Genomic DNA, 18,399 nt, shown 5'->3' on the forward strand with positions numbered 1-18,399 from the left:
GTATGGATGTATGTGTGTGTTTGTATGTGTTCATCGCTCTTCTTGACCATCTTGGACATTGCTGCACTGAACATGCATGTGCAGAACATGGAGGATTTTAAAGTGTCTGGGAATCAAAACTACATTACTGTTAAAGTAAATTGCCACCAGAGTGACTATGTGATGATTATTTGTGAGTTACTTCCTCTGATTTTGTCTTTACTCCTGTATGTCTTGCTGTGATTTTTTGCATCTCGGTGCTCAACTGTAGGAATGGGTACCGGTTCTGACATAAATGGTAGTAACCAGACTGAAAAGCAGCGCACATTTTGGTGCTTTATTTCGGTGCTTTTTTTCCTGAGACGTCATACACTTTGGATTCTAGCCAATCATTTTACCTTTCCGAGGATAGTAGGCGGGCCCAGGTATGTACGTTCTTTTAGAGCAGAGCTACAGAATAAAAAGGCTGGCTGTACTTCACAGCAAAATATGCAAACTCAGCAGCCTGCAACAAGTGCTTTAAGGTGATACTGTGATACGGTCAAAGGATGTAACACCTCGAATCTGATGAAACACATGGCGGCGCATAGCGTTTTTTTAAAAGCCGAGAAATGCGCCATATTTGATAGCTTGCTGTGAGACCTCACACCGTGCACATCTACTGCGGGAGTGGTGCCTGTTATCGGACCCAGAGTTAGCAACATCTCCCAAGAACCCGAAGAGGAGAGTCCTGGCCCCTAGCCCTGCCAGTGTAGCAGAAATGATGACGGATGATGATGGCAGCAGGCGTTCTTCTCTGGGCGAGTAGCTTAGTGTTGTTTGTGCTAACCACGTTATTACATTAATGCACGTAAGGTGAACTAGCAAACACCATCGTAGTTACATGTGGCTGTCTTCTTGTTTGATGGCAGATACTCCCTTCACCCTGGCCAAAAAGGCTAAAAGGACCAAAGAAAAAATGGAAAACAGTTAAACATGAGAGGTTTTTGGACAAACTTGGTGTTTTTTCCATTGATTAAGCACTGCTTCCAGCCAAGAGTGATACCATATATGCCCCATAGCTGCAGAAAAGGCTAACATTGTTATCTTTTTACAAAAAAACAGCTAAACATGAGAGGTTTTTGGACAAAGTGTGTGTTCTCCATTCTTTAAGCACCGGTTCGAGCACCGTTTAAGCACTGGCACCGTTTCAAAAGTACCGGTACTGGTATCAGATAAAACCTAAACGATACCCATCCCTACTCACCTGTCAGTCAAATAAGCCCAGAACATCATAAGCAGTTGGATTTTTATTTGTATTTTTTCATATAATAACTTACATTTCTTTTTTTCTATCTCAGAAAATGTAGAACAAAGTGAGTGCAAGTTGCATGTAAAAGAATTTCTGGAGCATTTTGATCAGATCACGTAATCATCCAGAGCAGATGTTATTTTTGTCATTAGTCAGGGAAATGTAGATATTCAAAATTTGCATAAGAAGGACTTCTATGTGTCAGAAAACTGTGTTTATGTCTGTGCGTGTGAGATAAGGAGAGTGAGAAATGAAAGAGTTAATTTGTGTCAAAAAGCTGGGAAGAGCAAATTGTTCCTGCCAGTTTATAATGGCAGTTCAGAATTAAAGTTCATTCTTTACCTTGTTTCATAAGATGCTACAAAAGAGAGACATGGCACTCCACAAATCCCAAATTTAGGGGGGAAAAAACCCCCAAAATGAGTCAAACTTAAAATCTATTTTGGAGAAAAATCAGCAAACTTTTAAGAGGTTTTTTTTTATCAGATTTGACTGTTAGAATTTTATGATTGTTCATTGTATCCCAATAAACAATTAAGTTTAAGTTAGTTCTGGTATTATTATAAAAAGTGCCCAAATATGTATTCTGAGGCCGTTCACAAGGACTTGTGAAGATAGCTTCTTGAAGGACTTTTTGCTACGAAAGAAGTTAAATAACACACTCAAGATAAAAAAAAAAAAACAAAAAAACAAACCGAAGATGTCTTTAAAAGGTTTAAAAAACAATTCAAAGGCTTTTGTTCTTTATGACACTGTGAAAACATAATAGCTGCCATTGGTGTGTGACTTAATTCATTTCTAAGCCTCGGTCTGTGCATCTACCTTTGATTTTTTGTCAAGAGAGTTTGTAAAACAACACAAGCGGCTCAAGGTACTCATGGGGGAAAAGAAAGAGAAGCAATCCATAGAGAGAGTGGCAGAAACAAAAAGTGAGGTGGAGGTAAAAAGAAAGAAAGATATTTGTAAAGTGACGAGGTAACAGCTGAGAAAAGGAGGTTAAAGACGCAGAGGAGAAATAAGGAGGAAACAAAAAAAGGAAAGGGGGGGAATGTAATAAGTAGGTGGGGGTGAAATATGAAATCCAATGTGGGAGCCCCTCATGTGGTCTCGTACCACACCCATCTTTCAACTTAAAAAAAATATTGATTTCAGGTACTCCCTTTTTATACCTTAAGGAAGGAGGGAGGGACACCTAAGCCTTGATTATACTCTGTTGTGGACAGATGGAGACACAATGGCCGACTAGACATTCCTGTTATCTTCTTTGAAGACCACCTGAAGTCCGTCGCCTGGGGCTCATGCTCAGTTCTTGCACTATGATGTAAAGTCACAAAAATCTGGCAAGCACATGGATGTCCACACATTCTCTGTCTGATGACAAAATTTATGTCACTCTGACCCAGGCAGGCTGGCGGACATGGAAAGTATAATCATGGCCTTAGCCTCTAGCTACATCGCGTGCATGTCGGTATCGAAGGACTCACCATCAGAGGGTTAACCCCTGATGTCTGACGGCGGATTTTTGAACGAGCCTGTTACATTGTTCTTTCATCACCTGTGATCCCTGTTTATCCCCATCTAATACACCCATTCATGTCCTCTCATGTTATCTGAGGCAGAGAGGGAAAATGAAGGCCAATTACAAGTGAGCAGCACTCTGCTAAGTGGTGTTGGTATTTTCCTTCTCATTAAGTCACAGTCAGAAGCTCTCTCAGGCTGTTTTCAGTGGCATAAACATACAGCTCAATGCTAAATGTGTGTTAGATGAGATGGTCAGAGGAGAGGAGTGCATTTTGACATTATCAATTTGATGTTTTTATATTTAAGGTTGAAAGGGTGGCGAGAAGAAAATGAAGAATAAGTTAGCTGGTGTTCAAATTCTCCAAAAGTCTTGACAGTCACAGAAAATTCAGGAAGTCCAACTGCATTAGGTTTTTAAAATAATTTGTACGTAAACAGGCAACCGATTGTCTTAAAGATGCATTAAATCATGAAGGATGTCCTCTCACACATACAGTTTTCATGAAGATTAAAGTGTTCATTAAAGAAAAAAATTACCATCAGTTAAATAAAAAACTAACTGTGTATTTATGAGAAGCACAGATGGAATTAGTGTGAAGTTATTTGTGTGCCCCTCAGTCTTTCAGCATACCAGGAGCTCTGACACTATGGGCCACTTTGGGTTACAGACTTCTGTCAACAGTCAACACTGGTCGGATGCAAGTGCTTATCAAAAGCATTGTATTGAGTTCTACATATTCTTCTTGCCTGCTCTAGATTCCATTGGTATTAATGTTAAAGTTTAAAAACATTTCTAAGCGTAGAAGATGCATTACAGCTAATAGTGGGATTTTCGTTACAGTGGATTTCAAGAGGCTGTTAAAGTAAGTGGGAAGTTCATTGCCTTATAATGGACAATTAAGGGCTAAGTGGGGCTAATTAGCATTGCATTGCAATCAAAAATAGCACAGATAGGAATGGAAGTTTTCCAGGTGATGCACTAACAATGTGCAAATGTAAGTACACAGACAGGCAGTTAAATTTACAAAAGACCGGCACGATCTGACCAAGAGCAAATTAGAGTGTCTAACTATGTAGATGGAATGAGGATATGAGTAACACAGTAATAGAGAAATAATACAGTATAAGTGTCTGTTTCATGCATGTGTCTCTCTCAGGAAATCTTCAGATCGTGAAGAGGAAGGGGAAGCAGAATCGATATGTTCTCATGGGGGTCTGCGATATAAGTCAATATAAATGATCTGTCAGATACTGAGACACTGAATTCCAAGATCTCAGCTGGAGAGCAGGATACATGCAAGAAAAGGGCTGCTAAACTACATAAAAACTCCAGAGTATAAACTTAAAATCTGTGTTTAACTGCTGAACTGTCAGTTGAGGAAAAGAACAGTGTTCACCGTCAGATCTGCACTGCTCTGCATACTCAAGTGCACAGTCTAAATTTTGTCTGCATTCTTTGTGATGCAGTGGGTGTTTAATATTAATAAGAAAAATCCAAACTCAACCTGCTTGCTAGCATGTTATGATGCAGTGTTTCCCATTTTTCTTAGGTTAAGAACCAATTTGAACATGATATGAATCTCCTGTTCCTCCAAATCCAAAAGGTGGTTTTTAAGATTAAGATCTGGTGATTGTTGAGCTCACCAGATCTGGGGACCTCAAGCCACAGCACTCCTCTGGATTGTAAAAGCTTAATCAATCTTAATCACCAGTTCAAGATGATTTCATGTTTTTGATACCAAAAGTTATCCTGCTGGAAGCAGACATCAGAGGATGGATATGTTGTGGTCAGAAAGGGATGAATATGGTCAATAACAATGCTCTGATGGTACCGAGGCACCTAAAGCATGCCAAGAAAATCTCCCCCACACCGCCACTCTCAGCCTGTACCATTAATATAAGGCAGGATGGAGCCATGCTTTCATTTTGGTTACATCAAATGCTGCAGCAGAACTTGAGACTCATTAGACCAGGCTACATTTTTCTAAACTTCTATTTTCTAGTTTCGGTGAGCCTACACAAAGCCTGTTTCCTGCTGTTAGCTTACAGAGGTGCCACCTGGTGTGGTCTTCTGCTGCTGTAGCCCATATGCTTCAAGGCTCAATGTCCTGCACATTTACAGATGCTCTCCTGTATAATTTGGTTGTAATGAGTAGTTATGTGAGCCACTATTGCCTTGGATATATTGATAAGGATACTTTCAACCTTCAATGAGAAGACCATTAAATATATAATAACTATTCAGCATGCTGTTCTTATATTTATTTGTAACCTTGCTTAGTCATGGACAGAGTATCTCCTTGTACCAAACTGTTTTGGTGCCTTGAATTGACCAAAGTGGACAGATTCATGCATGCAAAATAGCACAATCCTAATATGGGTCACTGGAGTGTGCAAAGGGCAATGAAAACTACCAATTGTGTCAGAACACTTGATGTTTTCATAGCACCATGTTGCATCCATGGAAAATTCAGATGATTGCATATCTCTTAGAATTGTCTTTGACTTCCAGAGATGTATATCTGTGATAATATATTCTAGACTTCCACCACAGAGACATCCCTCAGGTAGCTTTAAAAGAAAAATCGTGCTAACCCTGCACCTCCTTTAAACTAATGGTGTTGGTTTTGTTGAACATTTTCTGCCAACCTATTCTGAGAGACCGGAGTAGAAGAATAAAAGGAGAACACAGGTTTGTGCAAGGGAATATGGGAAAGACGAGAGATGGGAAAACAGGGCAAGAGGAGGAGGAGACGGAGAGAGCGCAATAGAGGAATTGCCCCCTAGGCACTCTTCAATTTTGCCCTTATGATGGGAGCATATTTCCCCTGTGTTGTGACCATCATCTCTCTGTCTTACGCACACACATCCACTGTCATATTCCCTCTGCCTCTCATTCTAGCATTACCCTTCTGTTTTTCTTGCTACATCTCTTCTCCCTTCTCACTCTTTATTGTCCCTCATAGGCATTTCCAGCACCACTCAATTGTCCGCTGCCTTCACCAACAACTATTTCAGCATCTAGAGTGTGTATGTGGGCACACATTCATGCGAATGTGCAACCTACCTTTCAGCACCGCCATGTTTATATATATTAGCTTCTGCCACTTCCCACTGAAAAGTCTACAGCGCCTTGCAAACTTGCAAATACAGCCATTATATACACTTTTTTTTTCCTTATTTTTCTTAAAATTTCACACCCTTTTTACCCACCTGTGCTCTCCAGTCTGTATGCACAGAGATAATGAACTGCAGTAGCTCAACTTGGCTCTGTAGTTGTGTTTTTTTTATGGGTCCTCTTCTCCAGGTCATCCTTGAAATCTTCAATCTTTCCCATCATCCCTGATTCCTTCTGGATCATGATGGGTTAGCTACAGCAGTTACTCAGCTGCCAGAGAACAGTGTGTGTGTGTGTGTGTGTGTGTGTGTGTGTGTGTGTGAGCGAGTGTGTGGTGTGGTTGTGTGCATATCGGAGAAAGACAGTGGAAAAATGAAAATAGATCATTCATGGCTAAAAGCTGAGAAGAGCAAATCAGTCCTTCTGCCAGTTTCCCAGCATGCATGTCTCTGGCTTGAAAAAAAGGAAGTGCATGCCAACACATAGCTGAGCCAATCCTCTATTATTTCCTATTCCCATAGTCATACATTTCACTATTGTCTGTCCCACTTGCCATTATGGGCTTTCAGAGTGCCTGTGGTTAATACTATCTTTGAAGTACCAGCACATATGGGCAGACACCAAACTAGCAAAAACTTTCCTATTGTTTGACTACAATTCTATAAGCATTCTATGCAAGTTCACCTCGTTTTCTTAAATGGGTCGACGTATCTGCCTCGGACCACGTTCTAGCTTGGTTCATTGTATCTGCATTCAAACAAAGCCAGTATTCAGGCACACAATACCCACTGCCTCACAGCGTTAGCCCATTTTAGTGAAAGCCAAGGTTGTGCCTGCCTTGTCCAAATGATTGTCTGCTATTGTCCCCCATTAAGCTACTGTCTGTAGAAAAACATATGGGGAGAAATATATAAAACTGTTCATTCATGATATATGCAGATGAGACTAAATGACTTTAAAATTTACATGTTTTTGCGTGTTGGGCAAGTTACTTTGAAAAAGTAATTAATTATAGTTACTAGTTACTTCTTCAAAAAGTAACTGAGTTAGTAACTGAGTTACAAGACTCTAAAATTTATTAATTACTTGAAAAGTAACTATTGCATTACTTTAAAAAAAAGTGTTTAACCCTCTGGGGTCCAGGGTATAATTGGCAATTTTTAACTACTTTTGATGTTTCCTCCACATTTCACCTTTAAAAACTATTTACTTTGCCTTGTTTGGTATCATTCTTTTCAGCACAGCCTCACGTGTCTGAATTTACATTCATGTGTTCATTTTGACATACTGTATTAACACAATTGATCTAAATCTTCAATTTTAAAATCATATGCACGTGTTTTGCAAACAAAGTTATTTGCAGCCATTTACCTTTTACCCTTTGTTATAACCATTTCAAACTATTTACATAACAATCAGCTGTTCTGCATTAAATAAGATCCCACACAAATTATTTGTGTCACTCCAAACATTTCTGTCCACTATAAAGGAGAACATCACAGCCTGTGCACTCCTGTTCTCTACCTGGAGACAGCAGTCACCTCATTGCTCTGACACACAACACAAAACTATCCACAACACTACACACTAACTACAAAAGAAAACACATTAACTACACACTCCAAACACGCTAAACGTCACAAATCTCTCACATCTCAAAACTCGCTCTCTCTCTCTCTTTTTCTGCTGTCTCTCTCTCTCTCGCCGCCACTCCCCCCTCTTCCTAAACAACCAAATGTCTTGTTGCCAACCTGCAAACAAGTAGCTGCACAATGGTAAAATGGCCCTGTCCCTTTTTTTTTTTTTTAAATGCGTTGATGCCATTAAATTCAAAACTACTTTTTTTTTCCAAGCTTAACTATTTCATTTCTGAATAATATATTGGTTCATGGGATTTGCAGTTCATTGCATTTTGTCTTTATTTACATTTTACACAGCAGCCCAACTTTTTGGGGGATTTGTGATTGTATGTTGCTCTTAAGTGTTTTCCTCTTGTTCTCTCCCCCAGTTCCTCTGTTCCTCTGTACTTTGTGCATCCTGATTTCCTCTTTTTTCTTCTGTTTCCTCATGTGACACAGCCGTATTTTGCCATGATAACTCACATACAGACTCACAGTGGAAACAATTCCAGCCACGCTGTAGATGCTGATGACTGATTAGAAGTGGGCATATATCATGCAGCTATATTTTTTCCTGCCTACAACTGGTTTGCCATCTCAGTCTAAGGAAAGTCTTTTCTTTGAAACAAAATCTGTCTCCCCACTAATCTTGATGAAAATCTCTTATGATGTTTTTGAGCTACCTTGCCTTCAGACAAGCAATAAAAAAATCATAGTTAAAAGAAAAAAAACATTTATCAATTAGACTTTTCCAGGTGTTAAATTTTACATTTCACTGATTTGAAACACCCTTTGACCTACTAGCTACGGACACAGTGGAGAGCGGGCAGACTCAGCTGTTAGCAAAGTGGGTCAGAGCAGCTGGCATGAGCGCATGAATATTTAAAATGAAACAGCTCCAGACTAAAGCCTCTGTAACAATCACTTCGATGCCAAGCAGTGTTAAACAATAGCAGCGTGTTGTACGGCTCCAACTGAGCAGTTACTGAATATTTCTGCCTACGCTGAAAGGAGGGGGAAGGTTACCAAACAGTAATAGAATTACTGAAGGAAAACACAAACTAGAAACCATCGCACCAGCTGCCCTGCCATCCGGTTCTACGATCCAATCCATCAGAGACTTAAAAAAAAGAAAAGAAAACAGCTATAGGTCAAATTTAAAGTTACAAGTGTGAGACAAAAAGTTGGGAAAGGGTGCAATGGTCCCAGTGCCTGTCCCTATTTTCAAGTTCAACCTTTGTTTTCATCTGAAGTAGTCCCCTAAAAAGTTTTGGCGATCCTGCCCCAGTGACAAAAACAGTCCACAAACAGACAGAACAGCCGTCAAAAAAACCTTTATTTGCAGCCCTGGGTTGAGTCACTACCGTATTGACTTTGTTATTGTTTGCATTTCTGTGGTGTTGCTTTCAGTCCATCAGGAGTGAACCTGAGCTGATCATGTTCACTTTTACTTTTACTCAAAGACAGAAGATTTCATGTCAGACTGGAAACTATTCACTTGCTGTCAGGGATATAAAAACAAGAAACGTGGCAACTCTGACAGAATAGTAGCTATGGCATTGGCATTGTGGGCAATGTAGATGCAATTAGAGCCTTTTACAGTTTGTTTCAGCTAGGCGTTTTCCCTCTGCTAATCAATATACTGTGTTTACAAGGCATGCTTCTGTGAAGCAGATCAATCACAGCTGTTTAGCTCTGCGTGCTCGCAACATGTAGTTACATTTCAGGTAAAGTACACTCCAGGCTACACTGTAAGTTACAGCTATACTGTGGCTTAAACGTTGTGTCATCAAAACATACACGCATGCAAAAAAAGAAAATAAAAGCTATCATGATGTCTCAGCTGGTAAAGACGAACGGGGGGAAAAGGGGAAAGTGCATAGAATCACTTTAAATAGTGTTGAAAACACTTTGTAGAAATAATGGAGAACAAGGCTGCAATAGAACTAAAGAAGCACCTTGAAACTCTTTTGTATTTGTTGTGTAACATTTGTGTAAATAATGCTATAATACCTCAGTTATCTCAGAAGACATGCACAGAAGAGAACACTGATGGATGACAGAGGCCATGAGATGAAGAATGGAAACAAACTTTGTAATTAACTCAACACATAGTGCTGGCATGCAGAGGGCCAGACATACTGACAAGTTTAAAAAATGAAGAAGAAAAAACAAGGAGCTGGGGAGGAGGAGACATGACTGGAGGATGGATGGAAGTAGGTCAGAAAGAGAGACTGAGAAGAGAGAGAGAAGAAGTGAAAGGGAAATGAAGAGAAAGTGACAGCCAAAGTTCAGATGTGTCTTTCATACCTTACTATCTTAGCGGTCTGTGTGTGCATATGTTTCCTTTTGGTGTGTGTGTGTGTGTGTGTGTGTGTGCACAGCCACATGTTCAGTGTGTGTGTGTGTCATTGTGATTGACAGCTCCCAGCCAGCAGCTTGCTCCAAAGCCAAAGACTTCATAATAAACAGAACAGGGTTTAATTTACTCCTTCAGGCAGAGTGGTGGTGCTCACTTTGCAGTCTGCTAGTACAACACACTGCATAAAATATCTTTCTCAATAAGTTATTTGATATTGAATTCAGATTCAACGTTGAATCGCTGTTAAAACATGAAATATCAACATTAATTTTTATATGTAAAACAGAATACACAAGAGATCCTTGATGTTATCTGACCTGTATACTTATGACAGAAGAAATTGATGTTTGTGTTCAAGCTCCAACAGCACTACCAATGCGTTTGCGTCTAAATGCTATGTTAGCCTCCATTTTATCACAGAGTGATGACATAGTAGATAATGATGGTGCTACCGTCATTCTCAAGGTTTTCACGATGGGATCGTTGATTGGTCTTTAGGCCTGTGTGACAGCTTAGCAATCGATTTCACAGCAGCTCTCAGCAATCACTCACAGTCGGTTAGGGAGACCAATGGTTGCTAACGAGTCTCCAAGCCTGTTTTACTGGGGCCTTACTAATACCCAATGCTAGCTGCTATATTATCCGAACATTGCTTCAATTGTTAATGTTCATTTAAACTTTTTGGTTTTCGGACCAGACCAAGAAGCTTAAGGTTAGTCTGCTTTCTGCATTTCAAACAAAAGGAGTATTGGCCAGTAGAGGCACCCAATTGTGTCCAGGTTTCAATCATCTAGCTGTTGACTTGAGGTGAGGTTGAAGAATTTGAAGAAGGAAGTCCTCTTTCTTCATTGTTCTTTCGTGCAATGTACAGGTACCACTGGCAGCTAAACAGCCCCAGCCCATGATCCTACTGCCGCCATGCTTGACTGTTGGTACAGTGTTCTTAGGTCTGAAAGCCTCCAAACATGCAAACAATCAGGGTAAACAGCTCCTGGGTTGTTCTTGAACATCCTAACCAATTTCCTCTCATTTGAGGGTGACAGTTTAGGTCTTCTTCCAGTCCTTGGCAGACTGGAGATATATCTGAATAACTTGTACCTACATAGAATTGCTTGTAATGATAATCCTGGAATCTGCAGTTGTTTTGAAATCACTCCAAGAGACCTTACAAGCTTATGTGAGTCTATCATTCTCCTTCTTAAATGTTCACTGAGATCCTTAGACCGTCCCATTGTTCAACCAAGATAGATACTATCTTGACTGTATGGTCGTATTAGTAGTTCTCCTTCTCGATTAATCTTTTTAACTGTGGTTATATAATGTTGAATAATCCAAACTATATCGGTTTGGACTGAAATGTTTGTGTTAATAATGGGATCCAAAACACCACTTTTTTTTATTACTAGTTTAGCTGAAAGACTAGAAATTAACATAACCAGAGTGCATTTTGTCAGCTCCATTACCTTGAGGTTAAATCTTGTGCTTCAGCATTACTACTGTGTTGTTATAGGGCAGTCCCATCTTCTAATTCATGTTTATGGAGACACAAGATCTACCCACTATCAAAATTTTCAAGTATTTTTAAGGGGTCACCATTTGCCACCTGATTTTTAAAAACCATCAAAACACTCCTGCTGAAAGCAACACAAACACACAACCATGGAATGAGGGATAGAACGACAAAAGGAAGATGATAATAATTCATAATGTCACAGCTACTGACTTTACTGTCATTATTAGCTTCTGGGCTTTTGTTGTTTTCACTGCAACATGCAGAGTATTGCACAGTAATGGCAGCATTGTTACATTTCCCCGTAGGAATTGTGCACTGCTTATACCTTGTCAAAAAGGAAAATGCTTACAGGTTTTATTTTTTGGCAGTGAAATGATCATAAAGCCACAGAGTTAATGAGAGGTGGCTCGGTCCGCCCAGGTGGCACAACTGTCTAAAATCTGTCCATGGTTGGACGCTGACTTGGAGAGGCCCGTCGTCACGGCCACACCAATGACACGGCTAGATGTGGGTGAGCTTTCTGGGTGGCAGCTCTCATTCAGCCAATCAAGGCAAACAGGCCACGCTCTATTTAATGATTATCCCAGCATCTGTCCCCTATCTCTCATCTCAGCGTGAAAGCCAGCAAACACAAGTGCAAATACACTCGCAGGAGCTCAGTGAATCCCATCCAGCCGAGCAGCCCGATATTGGCTCGCATCGAGTAATTCAATCTCAACTTAATCAAATTTAGAAATGATGGCAAATGCTCGTGTGCATTATGAACAGGCTGTGTGCCCGTGATTCATTATATAGTTAGTGGAGAAGTGGTTAATAGAGGATGTGATTACACCAGCAGCAATTAATGCCAGTCCAATGAAATACATGATTACCACATTTGGAATGTAATCTCAGTTGTTATCCATGTCATGAGGAGAAAGGAAACCCAGAGATAGCCCTCATCCTGTTTACATTCTGTTTACTTTTACTTAGGTTTTACTGCTGCTTGACAAGGTACACTCGTTTCAGGTCCTGCATTAGCTTTGTGGAGAGGATCCCATCATCCACTACACTTTCATCCTCTCGAGGCAACAGTAGGGTTGGTTTTCACCTAGTCCCATTGATATCACGTTGCTGTTCATTTGGTAATCATCTGCCGAAATCCCTCTGCAGTATGCTTGGATGCTTGCAGCCACTCTCTAGCTCCTTTGCATTCGGATGCAGGTGATCAATATACAACCTGCTTTCCTCGGCTTTAAATCACAGGAATGCTCAAAGACTCCCTGCAGGCCTGGATGGAGAAAACGACAGATAACACGGAGCGCTGGGCAGATGAATAAAACGATAAATGTCAAAGAGGAGCAAAAGCTGTTAGATAGAGGGAGAAGAACAACTGAAGATACACACTGAGAGAGAAAGAAAGGCTAATATTCTTGATTTATCAGCCCTGCAGTCTTAGAGATGAATAAAAAGAGGAAAGCTGTCTCCGGCCGCTTATTGCAGCCGCGGGATGAATGTTCGCGTTTGCTCTGTTTTGTCTTTGGTTAGGTAAAAAATGAAGTGTAACATCAATAAAAATGTTAATCAGAAAAAAAACAATGCATTGTTTTCACTTTCAATTCACGCATTAAAAAGAAGAAAAGAAGAAAGAAAATAATCCTGACATCAATCATCAAAATCTACTTCCTACCACAAATGTCCCATCGCTGCACCTCCCATATGTGAGCCTCTAATCTTACCTTATACCTGTACTCAAAGTTTTATAAAAAAAACACCCCTTTGAGGTCTTAGTCCTTTCTGACAGGTATGAGAGGCCTAATTAGACAAAAAAAAATGGCTTTCATCCAAACAGTCTACAACATTGCAATTGTTGTTCCTTTGCTACACTTAAATAAAATGTCTTCACATTATTTCTTGTTTTTCTCACCAGGTGAGTGAGGTGCAGCCCTGTCACGCCCACAGCGCCCCCTTTCGGCCCGGACGGCACACCATGCCCCGGCGCCTATGAAAGGGTACCATGTCAGCCGGAGCATGTCTCAGCATTCCTCGGGTGGTGGTGGAGGAGGTCCCTGCCACTGCACGCCTGATGACTGTGACGGTCCAGGCAGAGACTACTACCACGGTCACAGCGATGGCCACTTTTACCCTGGGGGAGGTCCCGTTGAGGCCCTGGCGCTGGAGAGGCACCACTCCCGCTCACACTCCCATAGTCACTCTGGAGGAGGCACCTTTCCCCGCTCCCACCCCAACCAGCACCCACCTCTCCAGTCATTTGACTCTTGTGAAGAGTGCCTATCCTCAGGCCACGGGGGGAAGATGCACCGCATGCCCTCAAACATGATGGACCAGTTTGAGAAGCAGGTGCCCTTCCATCATGATGGCTTCCACACACTGCAATACCAGCGCACTGCCAGTGGGGGTGCTGAGCAACGCAGTGAGAGCCCTTCGCGCATACGCCACTTGGTCAATTCGGTGCAGCGCCTCTTTGCCAAGTCCCATTCCCTGGAGGCGCCATCCAAACGGGAGTACAACGGTACGAGGGGAGGAGGGGACTACAGGAGCGAGAGAGGTGGGGGCCACAGGAGTGGAGGGGAGGAGGGCCACTACTCAGGCCACCAGTCTCGCTCCACCAGGAGGAACAAGTCTCGAGAACGTAGCAAGAGTGGAGACTCGCGGCATGAGTCAGGCAGACGCCACCGCAGCCGGACAGCGGGCTGGTGGAGCTCCGATGACAACCTCGACAGTGACAGCAGCTACTTGGTAGGTGGGGGTAGACCGGGGTATCCCAGAGGACATGAGAGCCTGGATGCTGCCATTCAGGAGCTCACCATGAAGAAGCCCAAGGAACGAGGCGGCGGACCGGGGTCTGGGGAGTGCATGGCCTGCACAACAATGGCTCTGGTGGGGAGTGAGGGAGGAGGAGGACAGCACGGGCATCACGGTCACTCCCTGAAGAGGAGCACCTGGTCAGCCATGACAGTGAGTCAGGCTAGAGAGGTGTATCCTTCTACCAGAGGAGGAGCCTATGACAAAGCCCTGGTGCCCATTGAGAGCAAGCTCAAGGAGAGGACCTTCCACTATCTCCAGGTGTGTCTGTCCCTACATATCAGCAAATGTGTAATCAAATATATATGTGGTTTGGTGTTAAGCAAAAAAAAAAACAAACTTATTTTTAAGGAATGAAAAGATTGTCTTGAACTTTTGTTTTTCTGTTTCCACTGTCTCAGACCCTTGAAGATTAGGCTAATTAGTCCGCTGCCATAACGACAACTATCATTGTGTACGGGACTTTATAAAAACATGTCGACCATCTCACATCTTCTGCCTCTGCTCTCAGTCTGTGTTGCATCTCCATGTGTATATTTGACAGCCAGTACAGACACACAGACGCAGGGCATCTAGACAAGATGAAGCCTGCTCTTCAGTTATAACACAAAATCTGTCAATGCAGTGCCTTCTCACAGGCTTGTGGGGAAGTATGGGCTTGTATAGCTGTGCTTTAGAACACAAGTGCTGTGAAACAATCAGAAAACAACACATGTAGCACACACACATGTCAGTACTGGAAACACTTTGATTTAAGTGAGGGTGTTGCTTACCCACTTACTCGCTGTGAATTCATCAAAACTGCATAAACTACCTCCAGCTTTTCGTGTAAATTGTCTCAATTGGACTTCATACAGACTTTGTATTTGGAAGCTGGCAGGTTAAAGATGATTAGTGATCTGACAGCCTTGGACATTTACATTCTCCATGGATGGATTATCACGTCCACGAGATCAAGGCAACAATTTGCCACAGGCAAAGAATATACAGTACAAGTATACCCTGTATTCCTTTTGTTTTGTTTTTTTAATTGCTGCTTTATGCTTTATGCTTTATGCGTTATGTTCTAGACACCCCAATAGATATGATTTAAGGTATGAAACACATGCTTTAATATAAATAAATGGAAAACATGCTGCCATGATTGGCATCTCCCCATGGCATTCTTTGGAGTATTTGATGTCTTTAAAGTTAAAACTCAGTCTGCCAGAAGGTTCCAAGGTTCAGTGGTGATAAGTGACAAACGATTTCGTTTTCTCTGCATTTCTCTGGCGAACATCAAATAGCCTTAACTATAGGAAATTGTTAAATATAATACACACGTTTCTTCCACAAACAATGTCAGAGAGTGAAGCCAACTTCCAGATTTCCCAGGTCTAATAGTGTTAGCACTGCTACACCACAACCAAGATCTTCCCCAGGAGGCAGGACTGTAGGCTCTGTCAGATGCTGACAGTTTACACTTGCCGACATGCTAAGTTGACATTTCTCCTATAGGCTGCCTGTCTTCTGTCTTTCTCCTTATTGACCACCAGACTGAAATTTGACCTATAGGCTATCCAGTTATAGCTTATGCTTTAATGTACTAATTGGCTAAACGTTTAAAAAAAATAGGAAAAAGTGCAGACACTACCTCACCACCATGTGAGGAAGGTGCAGAGCTGAAAAAATATAACATAGAAATCTAGTAGTGAGTGCACAGTGTATGTGTGAAAGTAGTAACCAGCAATCTCTCTGGTACTCCTTAAAGTAAGATGTCTTTGTCATCTTTGTCTTTGTCAAAGACGACAAAGACAGACTGCTTTGTAGAGCTTTTCTGATTGCTCAAGTGGCCAATCAGAAAAGTTTAGGTCTACAAGCCCGTCCTTAAGTTTCTAAAGTTTTACCCACTGAGTGATGACTGCTGGGGAGGTAAAATACCCATTGATTTTAATTTAGGCTTTGTCCCTCCAAAGGTTAATTGTTTCAAGGAAAGAAAAGCAACCATTGTCCCTACAATTTTGGTTTAGACCCTGGTTTTTCCAGTTGAATACACAAGTAAAGGTATTCAGTTACTCAAAATGCCATCTTCCTGCTATAGAAACAAACCTTTAATAGCAACACAGCCAATTTTTGTTTCAAAAGCTCAAGAAAGCAAATTAGAAGAAGAAAATACAATCAAAGATGGGTAAGATCCTTGTGGTAAAGCCTTTGGATTAATGGGGAAATTAACAAGAATTTTTCAAAAGCATAAAAAACCCTTTTTCTTAAATAAAGGTTTCAAAAAAATCAAGTGAAAAGTATTTTTTCTTGGTTAAATGTCTGCCTAAGAGGCCAGATGGACTCTCCTGGCATTTTGCTGTGAGTCAGAAAACAATAATCATCTTCACCCACCGTGTTATTTACCTGTCCCTTACAACAGTCGCTTACCTGCCTCCTGTCAACACGCTGTAGCTTGAATCTGCCGCATGCAATTTTCAGAGAACCCGTTCACTCATTTTATCTCCTAAAATGGCAGAAAAGGTTAATTAAAGACTGTTATTGGCTGTTACAGTGGCATCTCAGAGAGCACACGCACGCACACAAACACGAGCTCAGAAACCTCCAGCTGTGTTGAGGTAGAGCTGCCATGCAGGCTGTGTTTCTACGGAAACAGCAGGTAGCCACAGGAGTCCCTGGTGTTTTTCCAACTCTCATCCTTTAGACACAGCTGAGGTCTGCTGATAGAGGAGACAGCGAGAGCAGGGTCGTCTGTGTGTTCGTGCTTTTCTGAGGACAAACCCCACACAGTTTACCCTGTGCTTTAGGCTACCATCACATTCTCACCTTAGGACACGAAATGAACTTCCCCTGCTGCAGCTTTTCTCGTATCTCCAGGTGTCACCGGTGGTTTGGGGAGGCGCGGAGAGACAGTATGTTGAGTGAATTGTGCCCAGCTTAGATGTGCCAGGGCAGGCCAGATTGATCCACGGCTTCAGAGCAGACAGCTCACTGGAGCTGCAGATATAAAGCTGTTCAGGTCTGTTTCACCAGGATGAAATGTCAGGACTAACAGCAGCACAGGTGCAACAACTCCAAATTGAAACTGCCTGAGAAAGCAAGAGCAGATATCATACACCCAACAGCTGCCTTTAAACTCTATTACTTGTGTATTAAAGGTGGCACTTGTAATAAGAGACTGGCAAATAATTTATATTGTAAGGTAAAGACTCTGCAATATTAGTAAGAGAATAACAACCATCAGATGATCCCCTGTGAATGAGCACTTAGCCATGAAGAGAAGGAAGAACTGCTTTTTAACAGGAAGAGACCACCCACAGCTAAGGGAGGGCCAGCCATCTGCGTCCCGTCCCTGTGGGAGTGAGGGGGAAGAAGAGAGTAGACACAAAGTTATTGAAAATTCAGATGCAGGTGTTTCAGGATCAACCAATATAGTACCTTAAGTTTATCAAAATCAGAGAGTTTCAGGCCTAATCTTAAAAGTACCCAAAGTGGAAGCTGAATCAACAACAGAGGGGTCTGAGTCACCATATGCACAGAAGTGCTCTACTGAAGGAAGACATGCAGAGTGTTGGCATGAAGAAAGAGAGTGCAAGGGACAGGCCGAGATGGTGGGAGATGATCTGCTGTGGCGACATAAAAGAGAAGCCGAAAGAAGAAATCCCATTTCCACAGGTCTGGAAAACCAAGCACCCTGCCTTTACAAACATTTGTGAAAGAATCATTCATTCTAAAGTGCTAATTGAATTTGATTGTGGTGCTTCAACAGGATGCCAGCACTGTAATAAACCACTTTGTGAAATATCTTCCCTCCTAGGTATTCCACAATCAACTGTAATTAGTATATTTGTAGGTGAAAACATTTAGGAACCGCAGCAATTCAACCAAGTGAGTCAGACCAGAGCGCGGTCGACACAAAGTTTGCCAACGTTCTCCTGACTCACTAACTGCAGAGCTCCAGACTTCCTCTTACATGGACATCAGCACAAAAACAGTGTGTCGGGTGTTTCACAGCATGGGTTTCCATGGCTGAGCAGCTCTTATGGTGTGATATTTAGGTAGCACTGTACTTCTATCCATATAGTGTAGCTGATAGCTCAGCTGCACATTTCTACCCCTAAGCTTTAAAAGGCTGATGGGCTATTGTCGTCACCCTGCCGTGCAGGCAAGTGGCGTGGACACCCAATGTTGTGAATGCGATAACTCAAGAAT

The 18,399-nt window shown here is 41.7% G+C and overlaps 1 protein-coding gene across 5 annotated transcripts in view; it reads left to right on the plus strand.

Annotated features, from left to right (window-relative positions):
* dlgap3 (discs, large (Drosophila) homolog-associated protein 3) overlaps positions 1-18,399 on the plus strand; it is a 154,291-nt gene that overhangs the window by 113,727 nt on the left and 22,165 nt on the right. For all 5 annotated transcript variants that reach the window (XM_004547790.3, XM_004547789.3, XM_076879072.1 and 2 more), the window contains one exon: positions 13,313-14,469. In XM_004547790.3, coding sequence (XP_004547847.2) covers positions 13,387-14,469 — 1,083 coding nt within the window. In that variant the 5' untranslated portion in view covers positions 13,313-13,386. The remainder of the gene's footprint in view (positions 1-13,312; positions 14,470-18,399) is intronic.

This window comes from Maylandia zebra, linkage group LG22 (genome assembly GCF_041146795.1).
Source record: "Maylandia zebra isolate NMK-2024a linkage group LG22, Mzebra_GT3a, whole genome shotgun sequence".
Classification (NCBI taxonomy): domain Eukaryota; kingdom Metazoa; phylum Chordata; class Actinopteri; order Cichliformes; family Cichlidae; genus Maylandia; species Maylandia zebra.